Source organism: Diadema antillarum, unplaced genomic scaffold (genome assembly GCF_040938485.1).
Source record: "Diadema antillarum isolate AM-2024a unplaced genomic scaffold, OU_Dant_1.0 seq00000269_RagTag, whole genome shotgun sequence".
NCBI lineage: Eukaryota > Metazoa > Echinodermata > Echinoidea > Diadematoida > Diadematidae > Diadema > Diadema antillarum.
In genome coordinates this window covers 614,414-639,892 of record NW_027271305.1, presented here as the reverse complement: position 1 = coordinate 639,892, position 25,479 = coordinate 614,414, and the positions used below count along the sequence as shown (strand labels likewise).

At 38.7% G+C, this 25,479-nt stretch overlaps 1 protein-coding gene across 1 annotated transcript in view; it reads left to right on the top strand.

Moving 5' to 3' along the window:
* The window catches only part of LOC139729917 (importin-13-like), a 122,500-nt gene extending 97,766 nt beyond the window's left edge, over positions 1-24,734 (top strand). The window contains exon 26 of the mRNA XM_071640834.1: positions 24,450-24,734. Coding sequence (XP_071496935.1) covers positions 24,450-24,543 — 94 coding nt within the window. The 3' untranslated portion in view covers positions 24,544-24,734. The remainder of the gene's footprint in view (positions 1-24,449) is intronic.
* The last annotated feature ends 745 nt before the right edge of the window (positions 24,735-25,479 follow it).

The window sequence follows — 25,479 nt, the reverse complement described above, 5'->3', positions numbered from 1 at the left end:
TTCATTGCACAAATAGAAATAGCGTGCTATTTTGACATCGGGCTACAAATTTGTAGTTTTGTAACTGCAAAATAGCGCAATAGTTTGAAACTTTGGGCTGACAAAGACACGCCTTACAAAACTTTTTGTGGAGTGTAGCCATGGATAACAGATAATTATCAGCAGTCCTAGAGTCTCCTTTATGCATGAGGGACTTGTTCAACAGTAGCTTCAGGTTCATCATTGTCATTTTTGTTTCCTTTGCTGGACAATGTATGATGTCATTGTCTAGCTGACAGCCTAGCCCCTTGATGGATTTTTCTAGTATTCACATTCATGTGTATCAGGAAAGAAATTCGTGTAGCTATGGTCATAAATCATGAGTCAACATTTCCTGCAAAATCCAAACCTCAATGTCATCACAAAATCACAGTCCGCCGGTGTTTCAAACTTGGTCTTGAAGATTTTTCTTTTTTTCCCAACCCTCCCATATTCTCCAGTTTTATTGGTTTCATCAAGGAGTTCGTAATGGTTTCATCCCAAGCTGCCTCAAACATTTCCTTAACTTCAGTCTGCTGTGGAGTCTAGTGGGAGGTGATTTTTTTTCTTATGAAAATGATTCCCAGGGCAGCATTAACCTTGCCTCTGGATCAAATAGCCAGTGTGATGAGAATGGAGAGTGAATTAGGGGGGCTGAAAAACATGTGAATGTCTCCCAATAGAAGCCCTTCGCATAAAAGTGCCTTTGAGCGCGGAGCGTGCTTTTCTGGGACAAAAGAGGCATGAATGTTGTATGCAGACATGTTCTGCAATTATAGCTCACACACTTGATATGCACCAAGGAGGTACTGGTATACCTCCTTGATTTGCACCCATTGCACATGTACAATGTATGTACAGTAATGTGAGTGTGTGTTTGTGAAAGGGGGGGGGGAGGTGGGGGTGAGAGGTGGGGGGGTGAAGATTGGTTAGTCAATAGGGGGTTAACCTTCTGAGATTCTTTGGTTGCCATCTACATTAAACTTTATCAGAAGAGCATTACAGTTGTCATGCACACATTTCAAGGTGTATGTGCTTTGCTGTTGATAACTATTTGACTGGCAATTAAACCCTTGGCCTTGCAAAACAAGTTAACCCCCTCCCCCTCCCCTCCCTTTTATTATACCCCCGCCAAACGAAGTTTGAAGGGGGTATATAGGAATCAGCGGACGGTCGGTCGGGCGGTCGGTCGGGCGGTCGGTCGGGCGGTCGGGTGGTCGGGCGGTCGGGCGGTCGGGCGGTCGGGCGGTCGGTCGGGCGGTCGGTCCGTTGCAAATCTTGCGTCGCGAACTACTTCCTCAGTTTTCAACCGATTCCCATAAAACTTGGCACAGATGTGTGCCTTGGGTTGTAGATGTGCAAGACGTATTTTTTGACAGTACCCAAAAGTACGTTGCCATGGTAACGGCATATTATGGGCAAAAATGGGTACAAATCTTGCGTCGCGAACTCCTCCCACAGTTTTTGATCAATTTTTATGAAATTAGATACAGATGTTCATCTGAATATGTTAATGTGCAAGACACATATTTCCGCAGTGGCAAAAAGTGCGTTGCCATGGTAACGGCATGTTATTGGTAAAATATAGGGCAAAATGCTTCATGGCAAAACTGCTTCATCAGTGTTCTTCCAATTCTCATGGAATTCATATTGAATGTTTGTCTTAGGATATAGGTCAGCATGACACATTTCTTGACAGTGACAAAAAGTATGTTGCCATGGTAACAGCTCACATATTATGAGCCAAAATGATGGAAAATTTTGTGTTGCAAACTACTTCCTCAGTTTTTGCCCAATTTCCATGAAACTTGGTACAGATGTGTGCCTTTGGTTGTAGATGTGCAAGACGCATTTTTTGACAGTACCCGAAAGTACGTTGCCATGGTAACGGCATATTAATGGCAGAAGATCAAGGAAAGATCTTGCGGATTGAACTACTTCCTCTGTATTCGACTGAAGCTCATGAAATGTGGCACACACATTGGTCTTGGTGGGAAGATGTGCAAGACATATTTTTTGGACATGTCGGAAGCTGCGTTGCCATGGTAACGGCATATTAATGGTGGAAGATCAAGGAAAGATCTTGTGGATTGAACTACTTGCTCAGTTTTTGACAAAAGCTTATGAAATGTGGCACACACAATAGTCTTGGTGGGAAGATGTGCAAGACATATTTTTCGGACGTGTCGGAAGCTGCGTTGCCATGGTAACGGCATTTAAATGGCAGAAGATCAAGGAAAGATCATTCCTTGGGTAAGACTGTCGTCACGGGGCGGGGGTATTAATCACCTTAAGTGATATTTCTAGTTTTGTTTGTCCTCCATGCATGTGGGGCCATGTCAGTGTGTACAAGTGTATGTGTGTGTGTTTGTGTATGTGTGTACTCATGTTGTGTGCACAGGACAGGTGTCTAGGCTTTTGTGGTCCAACCTTGTCCCCTTGTAGTCATTCTTCCTGGAGGCAAACACTTGTCATTAAAGGGACTGTACAGTACTGGTGGAGCTGAGGTAGGGATTCATGTTTTGAACATTCCTACAATAGTAAGTGAGATAATGAAAAGCCTCTTATGAAATATGAAAGAGCATGTAATTTTAAGAAGGATTCAACATTTATTTGAGGAAAATTGGTTTTCAATTGGCTGAGATATCAAAAAAAGTGCTTATAATAAAAGGCGACATGCCACAACTTTATTAGGATCTCTTTGTTTCACCTTGTTTTTGGATATCTCAGCCATTTCAAAACCGATTTTCGTCGAATAAACTTTTGATACCCCTTAGAACTGCGTGTCCCTTTACATCTCATAGAGTGGTTTCTGAATATCTCGCAAAATGTTAAAAGCTAAATCTACACCTCGACCAGAACTGTACACACCCTTTAACTGTCATTTCTTGTCATTCCTGGCTTTACATTGTAATTGAAGATGTGCAAGGGGGGGGGGGGGGGGGTATTCGGTACGCTTATGGAATGTTCCGTTGTCATGGGTACCACTTGTCAAAGGCAGAGCTGTGTTTATTTTAATACCATCTGCATTGCTATTTGGCTAGAAATTCAAATTAATACAATGTAACTAAGAATCATCTCTCACACCTTATGAGTTTTGCGGAGGGAATTAAGATGGAGCTGGATGTAATATCACAAAACTCGAATAATATTTCCTAGTTTGGTCAATATCTTTGAATGTGAATATAAGAAGTCTTTGCTATTGATTGGAGTTACGACATAGACAGGCTGGGAGTGTATGTATGTACATGTATGTATGTATGTATGTATGTATGTATGAGGAACTTCTGAAAGTGCTTGTTGACAACACAGGATGGGCTAAAAATATACTTGGCCTTTCTCAGTGAGCATGCTGTGTTTCATTCTCCCAGGTCACCAGCTGTAGTCTTGACTTGTGGTTTCCCCCGGACTTTGTCCTCTTCCATCCTCATACAGTATGTGTAATTTCAATACTCTTGATTCTTCTCTCTCGTTGCCCCTCTCTTCTCTGTATATTTCTGTCTCTCTCTCTCTCTCTCTCTCTCTCTCCTTTGTATTTTTTTTCTCTCTCTCCTTCTTTTCCTTCCTCTATTTTTCTACATTTTCCTTCATGTAGGCCTATCCCTTTTCTCAACACTCCCCCATCTTTTCCCATATCTTCCCTTCTTCTTAGATTTCATATCTTCCCCTTTTCTCTCTTGCTTTTTATACCTCCCTCTCATTTTCTCTTCTCCTATCCCCCTCTTTCTATTCCTTCAATCTCTCCTCTTTCTGTATATTTTTCTCTCTCTCTCTTTCTACAGTGTATATATTTCTCTCTCTCTTTCTACCGTGTATATATTTCCCTCTCTCTTTCTACAGTGTATATATTTCCCTCTCTCTTTCTACAGTGTATATATTTCTCTCCTTCTTTCTACAGCGTATATATTTCTCTCCCTCTTTCTACAGTGTATATATTTCTCTCCCTCTTTCTATATATTTCTCTCTCCCTTTCTGTATCTCTCCATCTCTCTCTCTCATCTCTTCCCTCCCTCCTGCTATTGGCCGTTGCAAATAGAGATGACAGAAGAGCTTGTCACCAAGCTGCCAATGCACATATTGACATGTTGATGATTAAACTAAATGGAGTAGACCTTAAAGGTGCTGTTTGAAGTCCGGGGCCTGGATTACCCGGAACACATGATTCCTCGTCAACAGTGTCTTGCTCCATGGTTGCTGTATTTCTTGGAAGTGTTTTGCCTGAATTTTCTTTGGAACTGAGTGAGATTAGAGAAAGAAGCTGCTTGTGGAAATGACAAAAGCAAAGTATTCAATGAAAGTCGGACCTCTTTACGCACTTAGGTGTTTTCTTCTTAAGTTGAGTTCAGTGAATTAATCAATTGTTTGACATTTCTCTCAGTTGCTGTGTTTTGTTAGTTCCATTTGTAAGCTTTAAATTACAACTGAAAATAATAAGATAAAACATTTCTACATATTTCCATGATGTCATGAGAGATTAAAACTGGGTAGCCTTTTAAAAATTTGCATATCTCTAAACTTGTTGTTTTGTTTTGTTTTGTTTGTTTTGAGGTTGTAGCTGTTGTTTTGTGAATTCAAAATGGCAGGCTGTGCAGTCGATATTTCAGCATCTCAGGTTCAAATGCCTCCTTGACACTGAGCAGATTAAATATTTGGGGGGGGGGGGGGTTCTACAGGTAATGAAAAGTTGTCCATGAACATTACAATGCAAAAAGAAAAGGAAGAAATAGAAGTTAAAAACAAAAATTCAAGGCTACCAAATGCTGACTGTGTATTTGATTGTACGAATTGAAAAAATCAGGCAAAGATGATATCCTAACAAAGAAAAAAAAAGTTTTATTCGAACACTTTAGTAATAATCGTGGTTGAGGTTGCAGAAAATGAGTAATGCCTTTGGTCCGTGAGGGTTCGTGAGAGCAAAAACATGTCCCCGTGATAGTCCCACATATAGGAGAAGGCCAAGATGTTGAGGGGTCTTACACAAAGACTGTTGTGTTATTGACCTCACGTACTGAACGAGTTCCGTGCCAGTGCATGTGATCATTTGGATGTATACATGTACGCTCTGTAAGACCAGTCAGTTTTGCACATCAGGAATTGGTTTGTGTACAGTAGAGTTATGTTTGTACCCCCAGGAACATGGTTTCTATTACCACAGTGTGTAGGCCTATATGTACAGTGTATGTTAAGTTGTGTGTGTATATCGATATCAAGTTATACTTTTTTTTTATCCTGTATGTTATTCGGCAGGCAGTTCATTATGGGGTGAATTGGTATAATTACCAGGCAGTTTCTGTTTTGCTAGCAACAATGAAATGACACCGCTTGGCATGCTAAAACCTGGAATGGCCTTAAAGTAGAAATTGGCTTGAAGTTACCAAAAAAGAAAAAAGAAAAAAGGAAGCAAAGATGTAGCTTACAGCATAGAAACATGTAATACAGTATACTGTAGGCCTATACTGTATTATATGTTAAAGTTGACTAATAAATCAGAATAAGATCAGAAAAACAATACAGTGGAAATTACTAGTGTTATAGAATTTATACTTCCTCATTTTACACTTTACAGAAACTGTCTATTCAGCATTAAACAACTTTTGACAGGAAGGGAATTTGGTTTCTGAATAGCATTGTTATAAGGGATATCAGATGTGTTTACATTCAAACTGATGGAAAAGTAGTGAGGTAAGGACATCGTCCCTTTGTTGAATTCACATTTATATGTGATTGTGACTTAAATTCCTGGGTTTTTGAAACATGTCAAATTCCTAAGATGACATATAAACATGAAAACAAAAACAACTTGTCCAGTTCTTCTCAATCTCTACTTGTTCCATATGTGTGAATTTATTCTTTTGAACAAAGTCAGTATAAGGACGTGGAGTGGTGCTTCACTTTAAGTGAATTGTTCTCCTGGGTGCTCATTACCCACAATTGGTAAGTTATTAACCTTGCCTTGCCAATTTAAAGGGAGAGATCAACCATGTCTTTTGTTCCAATGCTTTCAGATTTAAAACATTACTTTCATAGTTAGTATATACACAAACTTGCCATTAGTTGAGATAAGGCTGGTGTCAACATTTGCCAGAATAGGTGTGCCTAAAAACCAAGTTTTGTTTTGTTTTGTTTTTTGTTTTTTTGTTTGTTTGTTTGTTTGTTTGTTTGTTTGTTTGTTTGTTGTTTTTTGGGGGGTTGTTTTGTTCTTGTTTATTTGTGTGTGTGTGTTTTCAACCCTTCCACTAATCTTGATCAAAATATTCAGGATGTAAGACAGGTTAAGTTGGACAGCTCCTAGAATACAGTGTAAGGTAAACTGTTATCCATTCTTTAATCCCGTCATGTACCTATTAAGTTTTTACTCCAGTTGATGTAGCGTGTAAACATAAACGTGGCATGTTGAACAAGTCATAGATTCATAATGCCCCCTCGAAGGTACCAACAAATTCAAGAAAATCTCTGAGAAACCTATAGAAAAAAAAGCGAAAGAAAATATTGACTTTACAAGGAAGGTAAATATTGCTGTATTTACCAGATGGTAACAATAGAGCTGTAAAATGAAACTGAGTCATTGTCATTGAATATGGCCATATTTGCTGAACACATTTCTCAAGGCACCAGGTATACTCCTTGTCGTGTTATGAGGGTCACTCAAGTTACACATTGTTTGATCTGAAATTGATACACAAATCGTTAGCACCTGCAGGAACACATGTTTTTGCAGATATCTAAAAATGTTTGCACAAGCACCATATTTGTCCTCATCCTCGAAGATCACACATTCAACTTGTTCATCTGGGTGAAATTTTATAACTCTTTTGTAGTTTCCCAAACATCTGGAGGCTAACTCACCTCACAGAGTTTATCCATGCTCTGCCAATCAGCCATCTCTAATACCCCTTTTCATGCATAGCAAATTGCACCCAAGATCTGGGAACTTGTGGAGGTTGCTGTAACAAGAGACACTTTGCGAAAGGCCGGTAAACTCGCGGGTGGCTTTATCTTTTTTATTTTTTTATGCCGATGTAAATGCTCCTAAATAGAGGGTAACCTGCATAAAGAACAGGTTTTCAGCATTTCAATCTTGCAGCAAATACAAAAATTCATACGTGCAGTCATGGTGCAGTTTAGGGAAGTTTTCATTTTGAAAGATGTTCTGTCCCGACTTGCAGTTTTACTGTAAAACCAGAAAACGTTAGCAGCATGAAACTTAAGCAAATCAGAGCCTACGATTGTATGGCCTTTTTCGTAGCATGAAACTTTTGCGAATCACCACTGGCATTTAATGCATTGTGCAGACAAACACTTTTATGTGCATTTTACTTCTGCGAATCTTGGCTCCTTGTGAAATTCACAAAAGTCTCATGCGCACAAAAAAATTCTGGTTTTACAGTAGATTTCAACAAATCCACCAGAGCTTTGACAGGTACACCATTAGTTTCACATCCATTTCCTACTGGGGCTTTTATTCTTTCTTTTTTATACAGACTAGCATAATCATATTTCAGTTTTGCCTTTGCGACTGTCAGCACATGTACTTGCTACAAAATGAAATAATTCAGATGTGGTATCACCAAGTACTACAGTATGTTACTAGGAAGCGTGCTCCAGAAATCAGAAGAAAAAAAAAAACCCAACCCAGAACTACTGAGGTCGTCAATGGAAGTCACCTGACCTATACTGATGTATTGGGCAAGTGGAGTTTGCTGTGCTGTTTCATAAAATAAGGATTTCCCTCTGCATTGTTTGGCTGTGTTGTTGTTGTCGTTGTCGTTGTTGTTGTTGTTGTTTTCATATGTGTGTGTGCGTGTGTTAGTTTCAAGTGAGTTGTCACTTACCATTGTTTAATGCCCTCTTGGATCAAGCTTTGAATTACTGAACATTTTCACTGAAAAAAAAAGAAGAAATATTGATAGGGAAAAAAAATACTGTAAAACACAATATATTCGCGGCACGAAATTTTTGCGAATTGGAGCCTATGGCCTTTTTCGTGGCATGAAATTTTCGCAAATTGCCGCTGGCGTTCAATGCATATAGTGTAGACAAGAAATTTCGCGTGCATTTTAATCTTGGCGCTCGTGAAATTCGCGAAATTAAAATGCATGCGAACATTCCTCGTTTTACAGTATACAGCATCACAAGTTATTTTCACAGTCTTGGTAGTACAATGTATTTGGAAGCTGATAAGCAACTACCTGCAAACTCGGCAAACAGCCCAAAGAAAAAAAAAACCGCATCAGAAGTCTATTTCATCAAATTTCTACCCATCCCTTCTCAGACCCTTTCTAAGGTATAATGCTTGCTCACATCCAAGATGTGAAAATTCTGGTTCTTGGTCACGTGACCACATCTGTTTGGGCTTATGCCACTGTTAGGATTATGTTAAAGGTCCTGTTTACCTTTGGGAGCAGCGATTTTAAAAATGTTCAAGATATCACTTTTGATGGATACTGTAAAAGTGGATATTTTCACGTGACTAATTTTTCGCGCTCGGCTGGATAAGAAGAGTTTCCCGTGCTTTTAATTCCGCAGAATCAAGATGTCAACTATTGGAACATATGGCACACAAAAATATTTGCATGCTTTTATTTTCACGCTAATTTCGTGTAACATGAAATGCGAGAAAATGTCCACTTTTACAGTATACGTAGGTCAGTTGTATCTCAAAACATCCTATCATATAAAAGGTTTGCAATAAAGCCCAAAATATGAGAAGGTATCACTATCTTTCTCATTGAACCATAACTGTAGACGGTTGAGTCTGGAAACATTTTTTATCATAACTATTGTTCACATTATGTATATTTAACAATACTTAACATCGATTATACTGGTTCAAATTTTTACATTGGTTGTTTCTATCCCAAAGACACATTTTACAACTATTTTGAAGAACTAATGCTGGGTTTTTGTTTCATCTGCAAATGGTAAATTATGTCTTTAAAGGGACTGTACAGTACTGGTTGAGGTAGAGGGATTCATGTTTTGAACATTCCTAAGTGAGATAATGAAAAGCCTCTTATGAAATATGAAAGAGCATGTAATTTCAAGAAGGATTCAACGTTTATTTGATGAAAATTGGTTTTCAAATGGCTGAGATATCCAAAAAAGTGCTAATAATAAAAGGCGACATGCCCCAACTTTATTAGTATCTCTTTGTTTCACCTTGTTTTTGGATATCTCAGCCATTTCAAAACCGATTTTCATCGAACAAACTTTTGATACCCCTTAGAACTGCATGCTCTTTGACATCTCATAGAGTGGTTTCTGAATATCTCACAAAACGTTAAAAGCTAAATCTTCACCTCGACCAGAACTGTACACACCCTTTAATGGTAAGCTTCTGCACCTGTTTTTGGATCGTGTGCACCTTACCACAATAAGCCACATGAACCCCTAATTCCCACGTGCTTTCCTTTTTCTTTTCTTTTTTCTACATGCTAATGCTTGAGGGAAAAATGTGCTGTAAAAGCGGAAAATTTCACTGCGTAGAAAATTTTACGCATTGCACCCAACCAGAAGTTAGCGAGAATATAAGAGCATGCAAATATTTTTGCGAGCATGCAAATATTTTTGCATGCCATATGTACCAGTAATTAATGTCCTGATTCTGCGGACTTAAAAACACATGGAAATCATCTCACCTGCCCAGGCGCAAATAATTATTCACACGAAAATATCCACTTTTACAGTATTAGTTTGTTTTTATTTAGTTTCCCTGGTGTACATGAGTGAACATTAAGCTGTAGCAGGTATCATGATTTGCTGAACTACAAAACCACTTCCCAGAATCAGTAGGATAGGTGAAGCTTTCCTCTTTTCTATGAATAGCATCTGACTTCTTAAACAGTCCACGGTCTCGAGAAGTCAAGTCCATGTATGTGACCTGAACAATACATAGAATTGCACATTTTATAACGCATTGTATTCCCACTGATTACATAATGTCTGTACACCTATAGCTTTACTTTAATTTCTTCTCATCATCCTTTATTAGAGGTGTTAAAAGTATTTGCTCAACACAAGAATCATGTAGAGTGATAAACATTGTCATTAGAAGTGCCCCATTTTCATGGTGTAGGGGTGAATTCTTGAACATTACGGATTCGCAGGGGCACTGTGCTTTTACTGCCCTGGTTTAGTTGTTGAGGTGACTATAAAGGAGTTGTGTGATACCACCTTGAGATGACACAATGGATCTCACACTCAGCTGACTGATAGGCCTTTTTAATAGATTGACAGTTTTGTGCTCATGACTTTCATCTGTGTTTCATCACATTTCTGTTTAAGTATGATAGTGTTCCATGGTCTGAGTGGCATTTTTGGAGAGAGTCATGGTTGGTACTGTAGCCTGTAGGCTGAATTTTCCGCCCTGGTTCTCTGGAGCTGCACCTAGGCAGTAAACTAACAGGTAGAGCTGATCAGAACAGGGAGGTGAGACATCCCACCTCCCTGATCAGAAAGAGATATAAGTTTAACCGTCTTATTCTGTGGAAAAGGATGCGTCTCTACTGTGTGATAGCAGAGATGTTATCCTTTAATCTGTCGACTACAGTGTTCGTGTGTGTGGGTGACACCCTAGAGTTGTCCTTTGTGACAAAACTGGTCAAAACCACTCCAACCCACCAGTGTGGTCAATATCGATTTGGGGAGAGATTTTAGGATAGTTCCTGAGGAAAACATTTGACGATCTGGCAGGAAGCTGGCTCATTACACCTCGTGTTTCCGACTGCTCCGCACGGCTCTTCCACGCTGGAATTGTGTGACCAAGATACACAATAGGGAAAGCCCTCTGGGCTGGGGTCAACAAACTCTACACTCCAGCACTGAGAGAACTGTTGAAATATTGGTATTTGAAGAAAACTGGTAGGCTGAATGGAGAATACTGCCTGTATGGTTTGGCTCAGTGTGTTCCATATGCCTTCAAGGTATAGAAGTAATCAGTGTTTCTTCAATTCACTGCTACAGAGATACAGACGTAGACACACATATACACAGACAGACATACACACACAGAAGACGTTCATCAATTTCTTTCTTTTTGATTGTTGTTGACTTTAAAGGGGATGGCTAATAACCGATCAGTGGGAATCAGGGGGAATGCTGAGGGATGATTGTTCCAATCCTTGTGGGATTCATTGAAGAGTACATTATATATCTACAGTTTGTACCGTTGTGTGAAAATTATTTGCTTCAGAACGGTCTCATATTCAAGTAATGTGCAGATTAATGCCCTGTCACTGACCAGGCACGCTAACCTGGAAACATTAAACTGCACATTACTTGAATATGAGACCATTCTGAAGCAAATGATTTTCACACAACAATAGATATATAATGTACTCTTAACTGAATCCCACAAGGATTGGAACAATCATCCTCCAGCATTCCCACTGATTCCCACTAGCCATCCCCTTTAAATCAAAGTGTAAGTACAGTATGGCCATCTACGTAAATGCATGTTGATTTTATATACAAATGTTTGGGTTTCCATGATCATATTTCTGGGAAATATGCTGTTAATCTTGATACTTGTCAACATTCCAGTTTGTTACTAACCTTGAATTGTGTCCATGAATCACTCATATGATTACACAGTCGTGATCCTCCCATAAACCGAACAAGCTAATTGTTCCAAAGTACAATTTACAAATTGGTTTTGGGATCAAGCTTTTGTGCATGGTGGATCTGATCTTTGAAATGGCTTTCCTGCAAACATAAGATTAAGTACATGTTTGGAAACTTTCAAATCAAAATCTAAAATTACATTTGCTGAAATCACCATGAGATTAGATAATGTTTTGTGGTCTACATTTTCCTTTCACTTGTATTTTTTTTTCTCATGTCTATTGACATTCAAGTTTGTGCTTGTAATTCATGTATGCACCATGATACTTCACTGACGGATCCAATATTTTATGACTATTCCAAATAAGTGTACACACGTACCTGTGACATTTCTGTCAGTCTTTAGAACAAACGACATCTAGCAAATTTCTAGTAAATGGGAATCCCATTATAGCAAGCCACTGGGAACCACTGAGTTTTTTGGGTTTTTTTATCATTGATGAAAACAAAAGAATATCATAAAGGAATAGGACCTGTAAAATTACCTTGTCATATCAGGTATCTCACTATGTCAGAAATTATATGAAGTACCACCACTCTAGTAATGATGAGACGACTGTCATTCAAGATGTAGAATTCTAGAGGACACATTGCACAAATATCACCTCACTACAGATCCACCTCTCACTGCTACACCATATACAAGTAGTAAAATGTTTTGTTTTGTTTTGTTTTGTTTTGTTTTGTTTTGTTTTGTTTTATTCTGTTTTGTTTTGTTTTGTTTTGTTTTGTTTTGTTTTGTTTTGTTTTGTTTTGTTTTGTTTTGTTTTGTTTTGTTTTGTTTTTCTGGTCCAACTGCAAAACAATGCCTGCTTGGTAACCTGTGTGGACTGGTTGCTCTATCTGTAACCTTACAAAAGCAATTAAGGATGTTACACAAGGAGAAAAACAGTTCGCCAACACTTGTGTGACCTTTTGCAAACTTTCCCAACCTCCATCAAAATATCATTAGAAATTGACATTGAGGAGTGACTAATATCTATGTGCCAAATTCACACTTGAGCTGGTAATAAAGTTAGAGTGCGGCAAGGTTATTATTCTTTTGCCTCTGTTTTCCTCCAAAAGCTTCCTTATTTTTCACCCTATTTCAATCAAAATTTTACTGTTACAAGTAATATTTTACTCTACATCTTTCTTATCAGACTGTTGAGTAACGTGGACTGGACTGGATTTCCCCTTTAAGAGCTGTAATATGTATTTTTTAGATGCATCAAATTGATGTGCCTTTGTGCATATCCGTTTGACCTTTGCTCTTGCATAAATGGTATAATGTACTCTTGGTACGTTATATCCATTATCAATCATTTGCATCACTTCCACATGTGATGTGCAAGGCATATATCCACACTAAAATTCAGCTTCCATTCATACACATGTGAAATGACTTTGACCAATCCTGGATATTTCCTGTAATGAGAGATGAATATGAATCTCATATGAGTGGCCTCATTAGAGGAAACATTGGAGTTCATGCACTTACCATTTCATCGAGTGTTAGCTATTTAAATACTCTTCCATTGTGAAGTTCAATAGTTAGTACATGGTCACACACTTCTGGTTTCCCCTGATTGTGAATGCAATAACATCTTACCTACAATGTATATTTTGCAGAAAACCCCATTCAATTTGGTTAAGTGGTCACAGAGATATGTGGATCTTTGTAGAACATGGCATGGGCCTGTTTCTCCCAAGTTTAGCACTTGGCTGCTCTTGGAACTGCACATTAATGTGTGAACACAATGGACATAAAATGGATGGTTTGTGACATGCTCTACAAAGATCCTCATTTCTCTTTGACCACTGAAGCAAATCGAATGTGGTTTTCTGTAAGATGTGGGCAATGAGTTATAGTTTCATACCCTGAAATTGTATTTGGATTGTTTCTCTATTTTTGAAGTTATCATTGTGGAGGGTACTGTTGTAATTTTTTTTTTTTTTGGGGGGGGGGACATATGGTATTGCTAATTCCATATTCTTTTTTTTAAGACCATTTGATTGTTTTCTTTTTTATGAAACATTCAATTGCCATTCATATTACTTGAGGACAATTATGTTGGCACACAGAACGTGGATTAATTTCAGTCAGATACAACAAAATAAGTGATATAAACAATATCTCCAACACTATTTTGTTGCTCTCATTGATTGAATGCAGAGATTATTAACTTGCTGGGCTTGGTATAAAGGGGAATCATCCACCTGTACAAGTACAACAATAAGTGCAAATTTGCAGAGATGACGGGGAGAATTTGGCAAGGTGCCATGATTGTTCCGCAGATATGTTAGGAGCACTGTATGTCCACTGATGGCCGATGTTTACCAAGCTATGTATGACCCAATCAGTGGTGTTTAGCCCCTGGGTTTGGGTCAAACCTCTGGGTTTGGGTCAAACCTCTCACAATAGCTCACAAGACCAGCTTGTGCCACAAGAGTATCTTGTGTTATTTGCTTTTAACTGTTGTGGATAGGTGTTTTTGTTTGTTTTGTTGTGTACATTATATGATATACCTGCATAATTAAAAGTAGACAAGGTAAATGAAACCATGTGCAGTTAGATGCACTGAAATAGAAACAAGATAATAAAGTCATTACCATCATACAGTTTAGCCTCTGCTTGCATTTAACAAGAACCACTATTTATGACATTTTGACCATCTATTACACGGCAGAAGTGATCAAATTTCGTACAAGCTCTATTGTGGGTGCTGTTATGATAAGAGTTTACGAAGCAGCAATCAATAGAAGCTTAGAATGACAATTGAATAATCACCTCGTGGAGTCATATCTGTTTATTCCATTTTTTTTTTCTTTCTTGTTACTCTCTGTCTCACAGTAACAACTGCAGTAGCATTTCCACAAAGAAAATATAATTGTAGCATTGTATACGATGCATCAGTAGATTGCTCCTGACGCTTGATTGTGTTAATCAACTTTCCCATGTTTGAATGTGTTTCAATACCCACTATTAAAACTTGCAAACGCCTTTCGGATCATGTTTCTTGAGTTGTTGCATTTATCAACTCTGTCATGAGTCGATTGGGAGGCCTTGCCACTGCGCAGCTCCAATGCAGTTTGACCCAAGGAGAGGAGATGTGCAGTTTTCAGTGATTGGCGTGGGCAGGTCCAAGCTCTAAACGGGTTTCAAAACAACTTTGCATTTATCAACTCTACATAAATGCATTTCTGACTAAAGTGCATTGCGATCACACTTTTTTCGGTGTCTCAGAAATGCATTTCTAACACCATGATCAAAACAGCTTTGCGTTTATCAACTGCTCAAAACTCTGTGAAAGTTGTTTGAAAACCTTAATTCTGCACCAGAAGTGAGTTGATAAACGCACCCCTAGATACCATTTTTTTTTTTAGGCATCATCAACTTCAGCAAGATGAAATGAGCTTATTCATGGCTAGCTTTTTCTTCTCCCTCTTAGATCCTACAATGACCTTGTTCAAGGTGGGATTTCACGGAGCACGCGAACGATTTGCGAAGGACGCGAATGGCAAAATCCAGCATTCGTATTTTAGTCTGCAAAAGATCGCCAAACGAACGTGAGGATTCGGAAGCGTCGTCAATTGTTCGCAAACGTCGTTTTTACTTCGGCGAGAATTTCAAAAAAGTTTGAAATTTTTTGCGAACCTTTTCCGCACATTTGGTCGTGATTTGCTCGTGAATTGTTCTTGAAAGTGTCTTTAAAGCTTCGTCATATGCGCAAGACCTTCGCAAGACACACGCGATGTTCGCAAAATGTTCGTGAAACCCTAAACAGACTCCGAAACTTTGGAGAATGTCTCGCGTATGTTACGCGAAATCTGCGAAGTTTTTCCGATCATTTTACGACGTAATCGCAAACTGTTCGCGTACCTTTTGAGACATTCTTGCGAACGTTTAGCGCACGTTTGGGGGTTGTATGACCTATATGTTTTCTACAAATAAAAATCGTAGCATACATCTAAACATCAAACAGTTATTAACAACTATAGTAACAAAAGAAATTAAAGACTAGCAACGAGAAAGAAATTTTTGATATGCAAACAAAATCGCAGAATACACTTAAAATTAATCTAAAGTATGTAAAATTTTATTTGAACTATAGAGATTATGTTTTGGAGGAACTGCAAAAAAAAAAAAATCAAATGCTCTACTAGTGGAGATAGGTCCTAAGAAAAAAATGTAGGCAAGCACACGATAGAGAAATGAGAGGAAAGAAAAAAAAATCAACTCAAGACAGCTTCCACCTCTCCTTGGGTACATTTTCTCCCATGATTATTGAAAATTTTTTGTTGTTCGCATACCCGTCGCGTGTTCTTCGTGTACGTAACATTCTGTACTTTAGCAATGATACACACGACATTCGCACATACGTCATGGAAACTTCAGGCAAATTGCGCAAGAATAGTTTTCGCCTTCATTGTCGCAACACATTCGGAGAAAAACTTTTCCGAATGTTGGATTTTGTCATCTGCGTCCTTCACAAATCGTTTGCGTGCTCCGTGAAATCCCACCCTGAACAATATTATGATTATGTAAGAATGGTCTTGTAAACCACTGCATGCTGTTGACAAGATTTGCGTTCTTTTTCCTCCTTTTTTTTTCTTGAGGAGGGGAGGTTTAACTCCTGTTTTTCAGAAGCTGATTAGGCAACTACACCTCCTTTTTCATTGTTGATCACCAAGCAGATATCTTCCAGACTCGGCTCATTGACACCTTGATACTGAGTTAAAGGAGCAGCTGAACAAGCCACTCAGCCGAACAAGCCAGCCAGCCCTCTTCCTTGGCTACTGCCACTTTTGGTTTCTCTTCCACAGTTTCAAGCTTGTTCAGAGATTAAAGTCATTCCGTATGAGCAGGGGCGGATCCAGGAATTCTGTAAAGGGGAGGCGCCTTTGCAAAATTAAAGGGGGAGCGCACACACCCCCCCCCCCCCCCATTTTGTTCTTTTTTATTTCTTTTGTTCTAACCAAAAATAAAGAGGGTGCGCCCCCTTCTGGATCCGCCACTGATTAGGGTCAGTCTATCGGGTTGGGTCAACAAACTGTGTGATGTCCATGTAATGGAGATATCAACTTTTTTAATTTCACAATGACCATCATTTCAAATATATGATCAAGTTTTTACTGTCTCAATATGAACTTTACCTCCAGCTTTCCTGATGGATGGTTAAATCAGACATCTTTCATGGATTTGCTGCACTGTGAATTAATTGTCTTACCTCCATTACATGGACATCACACTTCTAGAACGTAATTAAAGAAATTCTGTGGTCTGAAATTACAATGCCCATGATGCTTGGGCAGTAAAACTTATTGGGATACCGTTTTCCTTCTGAAGTAATTACTGGCAGATATTTGGTTGGTTTTAATGAGACATGGATTTTTGTTAGATGGTAATGTATCCCCCTGTTCAGACGCAAGCCAGTTTACACCAAACCTCGATAAAGAAACGACGTATCAAGAATCATCGTATAGCCGACAGACCGTTCAGACACTGATCTCGACCGTTCTGGAAAACATCGTATAGATGTGCAGTTTCCTACTGTGCATGCTGTTGTGGTCATGAGTGACAGCTATGGGGTCACCTTTCGTGCGTGCTCCCATTACACCCCGCCCAGTTATACCATTCTATGGTCGCCATACGTTCAGACGCACAAAGGACATGATGGAATACTGATTTGTTATCAAGTTCTAGTTCAAAACGATGCTCTGACCCTTGCTTCATTATACATTGTTTCGTTAGTCAGCGTTCAGACGTATAAATTCATCGTAAAGCTATACCGCTTTGGTAGAGCTATACTGTTCTATATAAATTTTTTGCGTCTGAATACTCTGTATATAACAAAATATGAGGTCACCAGTAGAAAGTTTGTCAGGAGATGTCATCAAAATCTCAAATTTGCATTTGCCAAGTTGTTGTAAGTAGAATAAATCATTAGTTAGCGGAAGCACGTAATCTCAAGAAGCCATACTTTTAGATGCAGTGTCTGATTTTACTGAAATGTTAAAAATGTTTTCCCTTTTTCTTTACTGTTTGTGTTATATTCATGATAAACACAGTATAGAGCAGAGTTCCCTTTAACCCATAAAGAAGACCAAAGACCCAATATAAATGTGGATTGAGTAAAAGCAGCAATACACATGTATTAGTAAAACACATCAGTGAAAGTTTGAGGAAAATCAAACAATTGATTCAAAAGTAACAATTTCTTTCAAGTTTCGGTGCTGTCATCACTGGAAAAGAAGACTACTAGACTTCATGTCGTCATTATGGACAACAATATAAGGAAAATGTAATAAGAATTCCGTCAAATTTCATTTTTTTTCATGATCAAGTTTGGATAGATTACTGAGCACTAAGTGTAAAAAAAAACAAGAAACAAAAACTAAGCAGCTATCAAAGCTTGGTACCTTGGCACATAAAGGGTTTAACTGAATCTATCAGTGGGTGTGTCAACACCTACCGGTACCACATACTGAGAGCATTCAGGATGTTTTGTGGCTGATAGAACACTATGGACATGAGTGCGGTATGATACCCATTCCGAGAATTGAAAGATATACTATCTGTCACTAAAGATAGTACAATGTACTGATAAAGCCCTGGTAATTGAGAGGTTACGTGAACTTATACACATTTTCCCACAAGTTTCTTTCTTTTCTTTCCCAGTCATTGTTTTCACAAAATGTTTGGTGGAATTAATACAAGTATCAAATCATGAGTCTGAGAGATTAGACTTGAAACAATCGAATGGAAGCATAATGACAATAGATAGTAGATAAATATTTATCAGACAAGTACCTGGATCTTAATAATTTTTTAAACACATTTGAATCACCAGTTCCATCAGCACAATGGGTACAGGCAACTCCCCAACACAAAGGCCCAAATTCACGAAGGTGGTACAAATAAAACCATGGTTTAAACCATGGACAAAAACCATGGTGCGCCAAGTGTTGCACGGAATATTTCATTACGAAATTGGTCATTTCATCAACAAATTGACCGTTTCATTAACAAAATTATCATTTCATGGACGAAATGTTCAATTAGTTACAAAATGTTGTCATTGTCATTGACGAATGACCAATTTCGTAACGAAATATTCCATGCGACACTTGGCGCTCCATGGTTTTTGTCCATGGTTTAAACCATGGTTTCATTTGTACCACCTTCGTGAATTTGGGCCATAGTCTTTGGGACTGGCAGTTTTCTTTTGTTACTTTGAAAGTTTGTTCTAGCAGAACAAGTAGAGTATATAAAGATATAAAGTTCACGATTCTGGGACCTGAATTTTGACTTAGATAAAATGGGAGTGCATTGTAGCGTGAAAACTTTCAAAGTGGATCGTCACCAAATCACCAAGGAATCTGGATGTATTGGAAATGCACATTACTGTCAGCAAAGTACTGGTAACAGATGCATATATTTAATACATATACGATTATATGCAGTCAAACCTGCCTTACCAGCCGTGTACAGCCACTCCTCCCCCCCCCCCCCAAGAAAAGTTGTGTTACAGACCTTGTCTATAGAGGCCACCTGCCGGCAACAGTCACTTTTTCTGCCTCCCTTACGCGGCCACTGCAGACAGGCATGACTGTACATAGATAGATAGATGACATACATATATGTACAGTATTGTATCCATTCATATATTGGAGAGGGAGAGAGAGAGATAAAACCAAGTGCATATGCCCTTGTTTTGTAATGTGAATGTAGGCATCACCATGGCAGCAGGTCTCCTTGCCCTGCTGCTGCAAAATCATTTATGAAGTTTTTAAAAGAAAATATGCATATGCACGTGGCTTGTGGGGGCGCTGTGGCATAGTGGATAAGACTCTTGACTCCCAATCGGAGGACCCGAGTTCGAGTCCCGCCCAGTGCTTGTGTCCTTAGACAAGATGTTTTACCCATCACGTCCCTCTCGACCTACAAGATGTATAAATGGGCACCTGGCAACGCTAGGGTAATAATAATGGCAGGGCCCTCTGGTAGAGCAGTGGCAACACTGAAGAGGCTACCTGGGTAAAAAAGACCTTATTATATTATTATAAAAGAATTGGTTTAGTTTCTATTGACCAATTTACCAGTGTACTGGTAGTCCAATTCTAGGTATAGTTAATCTGTAATATTACTTGTAACAACCACCGAGTTGTATGGCCAAACACCTTTGAAGACATACAAGATAGATTCAAGCCATAGAAATTGAAACAAAAAGAGGAATTTGAAAGGGAGACATGTCAAAGAAGTTTGGATAGCAGTTGAATAATTGATATGTTAGTTCATTAGAGTCTTTGTACTGTTTGTATGTATACATAGGGGACCTGAGCCATTGGGTAGGGTTCGAGCAGCATGATTATGTTTATGCACAGGGAATATTGATTTGTCCATACATATCAAAGAATTGGTGAGAAAAATATCTTTAAAAAATGCTGCAAATTACATTAATGTCATGCAGCTTCCTTTTAAAGATCAGCATTTTTGCCCTGTGATAGAGACAAAGTGTCTGGAACTCAGACTATGAGTTAGTTTAGCATTGTTCTGGTGTGCCTTGTGGTAAACTGAATATTTTCTTTGTCCATGGAGAACCCTAGGAAATGTGCACAGATTTAGATTTGCCAGTAGTAATGACAATTGACTAATATTGTTTTAAGGTTGTGTAAAATCCAGCATAATGACATCTCCAGTGGCACCTGTACATACATTAGCCACTGGGTTGGCCTCATGACAGAGGAAATGGCAGAAGCAGTGCACAGTGCATAGTCCTTCAGACTCAATATCTTGCTCATGGATGTAGCAGAAATTATTGTCATGGGATGCAAACACGTGTGATAGTTGACACTTTAATAGAACAAGCAGGTATGTACAGGATTTCCCTGACTTCCAGTTAAAGTATATCACACTGGGTTTGTGTTTTCTTGTTTGTTTGTTTGTGTGAGTGTGCATGTTTACCATTGCAGTTGGCCAAAGCATTTTTTCCTTTATTTTTTATTCATTTATTTTTATTGTTTTCTTGAACAGATGCTAGGGGCAATAACTTTTCCAATTCGGTGTGTTGTACAACTCAGCTGTGTTAGGTTGGGTCTACCATTGACCAGCAGGTCATGTGTTGTGATATTTTCGCCCATGTGTGTGTCTGTCATTTCATTTATACAGGGCATTAAGAGAGCTCCAGGAGTGCTCCTGAAGCATTCTAAACTCTGTATGAACATATGATCAGGCCCTGGAATGCTTTAGAATTATGTCCCTCTCAAGGCGAGGTTCAGGAGCACTCCTGATGGGCTCTAAACTCTTTATAAACTGTCACAAATGTTTAGAGCGCTCTGGAATGGTGTGCAGTGCATGCTGTTAACCCATTGAAGACGAGTCCCAAGTATTCTTGGGCAGGTGTCTATGGAAATACGTGTTGTAGCAAAATAAGTCTGTCCTCAATGGGTTAAGGTGCATACAGTTTGTATGTTAGAAGTTTCTTTACACACAAAGGTCACCTTGATAGTTACAGGGCTGCCAACTCTCACTCATTTTGGTCCTTTCTCACTCTAAAACTTTATTTCATTTGCAAGCATTTCTATTGATCTCACTCATTTTGACTCCTAAATTATAGCATTGGCCAATGGGAGTCTCACTCTCAACTAGTTTCCAATGTTGGCAGCCCTGTAGTTATACTCCTCTCAGCCACTTTGTGTGATTGTGTGAAGTCTTCGTTATTCTGTGCAAGAACAAACCCAAAGGAGTACTTAGTATACTGTAACGTCAAGCGCTTCAGGAACACTCCTGTACCCAACTTTATGCATACCAGTATTAGATTGGGTATCAGTGTCCCAAACGCAAACTCTGTTCACTGCCTGTAACGGCTTACCTTTCATTGGAAACAGAATTCAAATCAACTGATTATAAGCACTGAACAAATGCGTACCATCCATCACGTCATGCCACACTTACAATCCATAAGGGAAGGTTTCAATTAAGTCACATTCCCTCTTTCCCCTGAACATGAAATATGTGTTTCTGATATGATTGTTCTATTGCCATTCTCATGAAACACCTGGGCTAAGATTTTAATTCTGGGCATAATTTGATGAATCAATCTGCGATTAACCAACTGCAGGGTCATGTATAAGTCAGATGCCCATTTGTTGTCTTCAACTGATGTGGACATGTTTCTTGCCTGTGGAGGAATACTGGTAGTCATATCAAATATATATGACCAGATTCAAATCACGAGATTCCAGCCCTAAGCACCTCTTAAAGGGGAGATTCTCCCGCTTAGACTCCCTAGCAAGCTGGAGACTATGACTATGGGAACATGTGCACTATGTTTGCATAGTGCACATCATGTTAGCAAAACACAACATCCCTTGCAGCCGGGGTTCTCGGCCCACAAAGGGACCTTGAAACGCTAGGATTATATCGATGCTCTTTGGTGCTTTCTTTGCCTTATTTTTCAGTATATGACCAAACTGAAGTTGGGCGGGAGAAAGCTTAACCTTAAAGGGATGGTATATTGTAGTTTCAGTTGAGATGAAGCTTTAAACCTCCAATTTTTTTGAGCCACTGAGAAACCAGTGATAATGGAATACTAAACAGCGTTCAATTCTAAGAGGAATTCAAAGGTTTTTGTTTTTGTTTTTGTTGTTGTTGATGAAAATCAGTTTTGATATGATTAGGATATCAAAAAAAAAAAAGTATAACAAAGGGGTCCTATCAAAGGTGGGTCCCACCTTTTATTAGGACCTCTTTTTTTCTGTATATATCTCAGCCATTTTAAAACCAATTTTTCATCAAATAAACTTTGAATTCCTGTAAGAATTGCATGCTCTTTCAGATTTCATGAGAAGTTTCTCATTATCTCTTAGAAAAAAAAAAGAGTTGAAAACCTGCAGCCCCATCTCAACCAAACTATATCATGCCTTTAAGCATTACAAGATACAGCTTTAAGAGACACACACACACACAGTTAGAGCCAAAGATTGCACAGACTTAGCAAAAGTGGCCTCAAAGCAGAAGGCTTGGAGTCTCTGCAATTCTATTACAATGATGATAATAATGCTACAAATGTAAGATGTAGTAAACATGTATTCCACTAAAAATTACATCAAAAATATTTGCAAAATAAGCTAAATTGCATTCAGCTTCACAAAAAAGGATAGAAATCTTCTCTCTATTTTGTTGCCATAGGTAGTTTGGCCACTGATGTATGCAGCTTACGTACCTGAACTACATTGTGCATGGTTCATCGTACTTTTTTGTAGCTGGTACATCATTTAGTTTGTATTGAATAAGTAACTTCAGTTCTAAAAAACAACAGACTTGAAATGTACTTCCTGTATCCCCATGTTAGTTTTCACGGATACTGCAACATCAAGGATTTGCGCTCTAAGTAGAGCGCTGACATTGTTCAAATGACGCCAGGTAGCTCAGGGTCATTGTACTTTTGCCAAAAGGTCAAACCAGTGATTTCTAACCTGTTCCTGGTGTTTTGGTTTGGGTGTCATCGCTTTTGCAAAGTAGGTGATAACATTCATGTACTTTTGTGGACATGGGAGAGGTTGAATTGTCTTTCATTTAAATTATTGCGTGTTTATTCTACAAATATAGCAAGTTTAGTTGATTTCAGTCAGTCATTGTGAATTGTAGTTCAACTTACTTCATTCCTATCAGCATGTCCATGATATTTGCTTATGCTAATCTCAAACAAACCCACCAACACAAAATAACCTTTAAGGGATGAGATCTTTTCCATAACGTGGCACTTGTTGTCAGCTATGAAGAACTCCCAAGTTTAGATTTAGCACACTGAACTTCAGTGTTCCACCTGATCTTTTTATATTGCAACTGATTGACAAATTGCCCTTTATTAGCATAAACGTACTGATATTTCAGCATTTGAGTACCAGCCACAATTATTACTTTTGAATGTATGATATTGTTTTAGATGTAATTGTCCTTCTTTCATGCTACTGTTTTTTTGTATGTGTGAAATGCAGTGATGCATAATTGCTGTAAAAGTGGAAATTTTGGTGCGAGTAATCTTTCATGCTCCGCCAGGTAAAATGAATTTCCTGGGTTTTAAATTCCATGCAATCAAAATATTTTTTTAAATGTTTTATATACAGTTGAACCTCTCTTATCCGGCCTCCCTTTATCCGGATCTCTCTATTATACGGACGCAATCTCGCCGTGATTTTTTTTTAAATAATTACGGGAGGAAAGGGGGTTCCCAACTCCTTGAGAACTCCTACACAAACACACATGAATTACATATTACATTTGACATCCCCAAACATCCCCAAATGTAACAATGAAAAGGTTGCAGTTTACACATTACTACATGTGGTACTACAATGGGCTACATCAGTACATGTGTCTGTATATGTACATGTATAAAGCATTGAGTCTCCCGTATCCGGCCAAATCCCTTATCCGGATGAGCCCCGGTACCGACTTGTCTGGATACGAGAGGTTCAACTGTAACAAGTAAAAGTATTTGTGACCTTTTATTCTGGCATTTGTTTCTGGTCGCACCGAAAATGTATATTTTTACATTATAGGCAACTCCCGGTATAACAAAGTTTGTGAGACTGGCAGTTTTCTTTTGTCATATGGAAATTTCATTATTGCTGAACAGTAAAGTATAAAATATATATAGATGATAGTTTTGTGATCTGAATTTTAAATTCATTGTAACCATTTTATTTCGTTGTAACTGTGTTTGTTGAAATGCGAGGGCTCTGTATTTGAAACAAAAAACAAAACAAAAAACTGACATTGCTTTATATTGTCTGTATTCCCATTCGTTTTCTTCCCAATGCAGACACCGCTCCAACAAGAGGCAAGTTAGGACCCTGGTGAAGGAATTCAGTCTCATCTGTCGGGGACTCCACGGCACCGAGTACGCTGAATACTGACTCCCGTCGCCATGGAGATGACTGATGCTGGAGCAAGGAGCAGCACAGACCGGTTTCCCTATTAGGGAAGACAATCACAGAGATGGTGTGAATGTAGTAACGATGCAATGATTCAGTCTGCCAGCAGATGGCCGATTCTTTGGTGTAGGCCTCCATCTAGCAACATGGAATGTTTCTAACTGTACTTAATATTCTGCCATGAAAGATTACTTCCAGTGGGTTATGTGCCATGAAAGTTTATTCTTTGTTACATAAAATATTCCACTTTTGAATCACATCCTTTCTTTTTTTTATTCCTATGCAAATTTAGTATCCCCCTACAATCTAGCATAAAGGGTTGATTTTGAAGACCTGTCAAACAGGCATCAGATTCAATGCCAAAATTACAATCCAGTGAAACCAAGTGTTGTGACGGCCACTTTCCCCTGGTGGTCTGTGTACTGTCCAGTTATAAAGTCCAGGTCTTGATACCGTTGGCTGTCATTTAATCCGTTGAGGACGGACTGATTTTGCTACAACATGCGTTTTCCCATAGACACTTGCCCGAGTATAGGCTAATTGAGACTCGTCCTCAATGGGTTAAGGTTTCAAATATTGCGGTCATCAAAAAATGCTTGCAGCTGATAGGGTGTCATCTGGCTGTTGCCATTAGTTACTACAATTATCACAAGTTCAAAAGTTTGGCATTGTGTATGATGGCAATCTCCTGTGAGTATCCACTATAGGCTCTGGGGAGCAGCATTCAATGGTGCATAATTATGTAGGGTAATATGAATGAAAATCAGAGAGAGTTTGTAGTGATCTCAAGTTTGTTTTCTACCCTAATAACCATGCAGTTACAACTAATACTCATAAGATCAATTGAAACGTTTTTTCTATTGTGTGTGTGTCTGTGTGTGTGTGGGGGGGGGGGGCAGCTAAGTGAAGAAAGTCTTT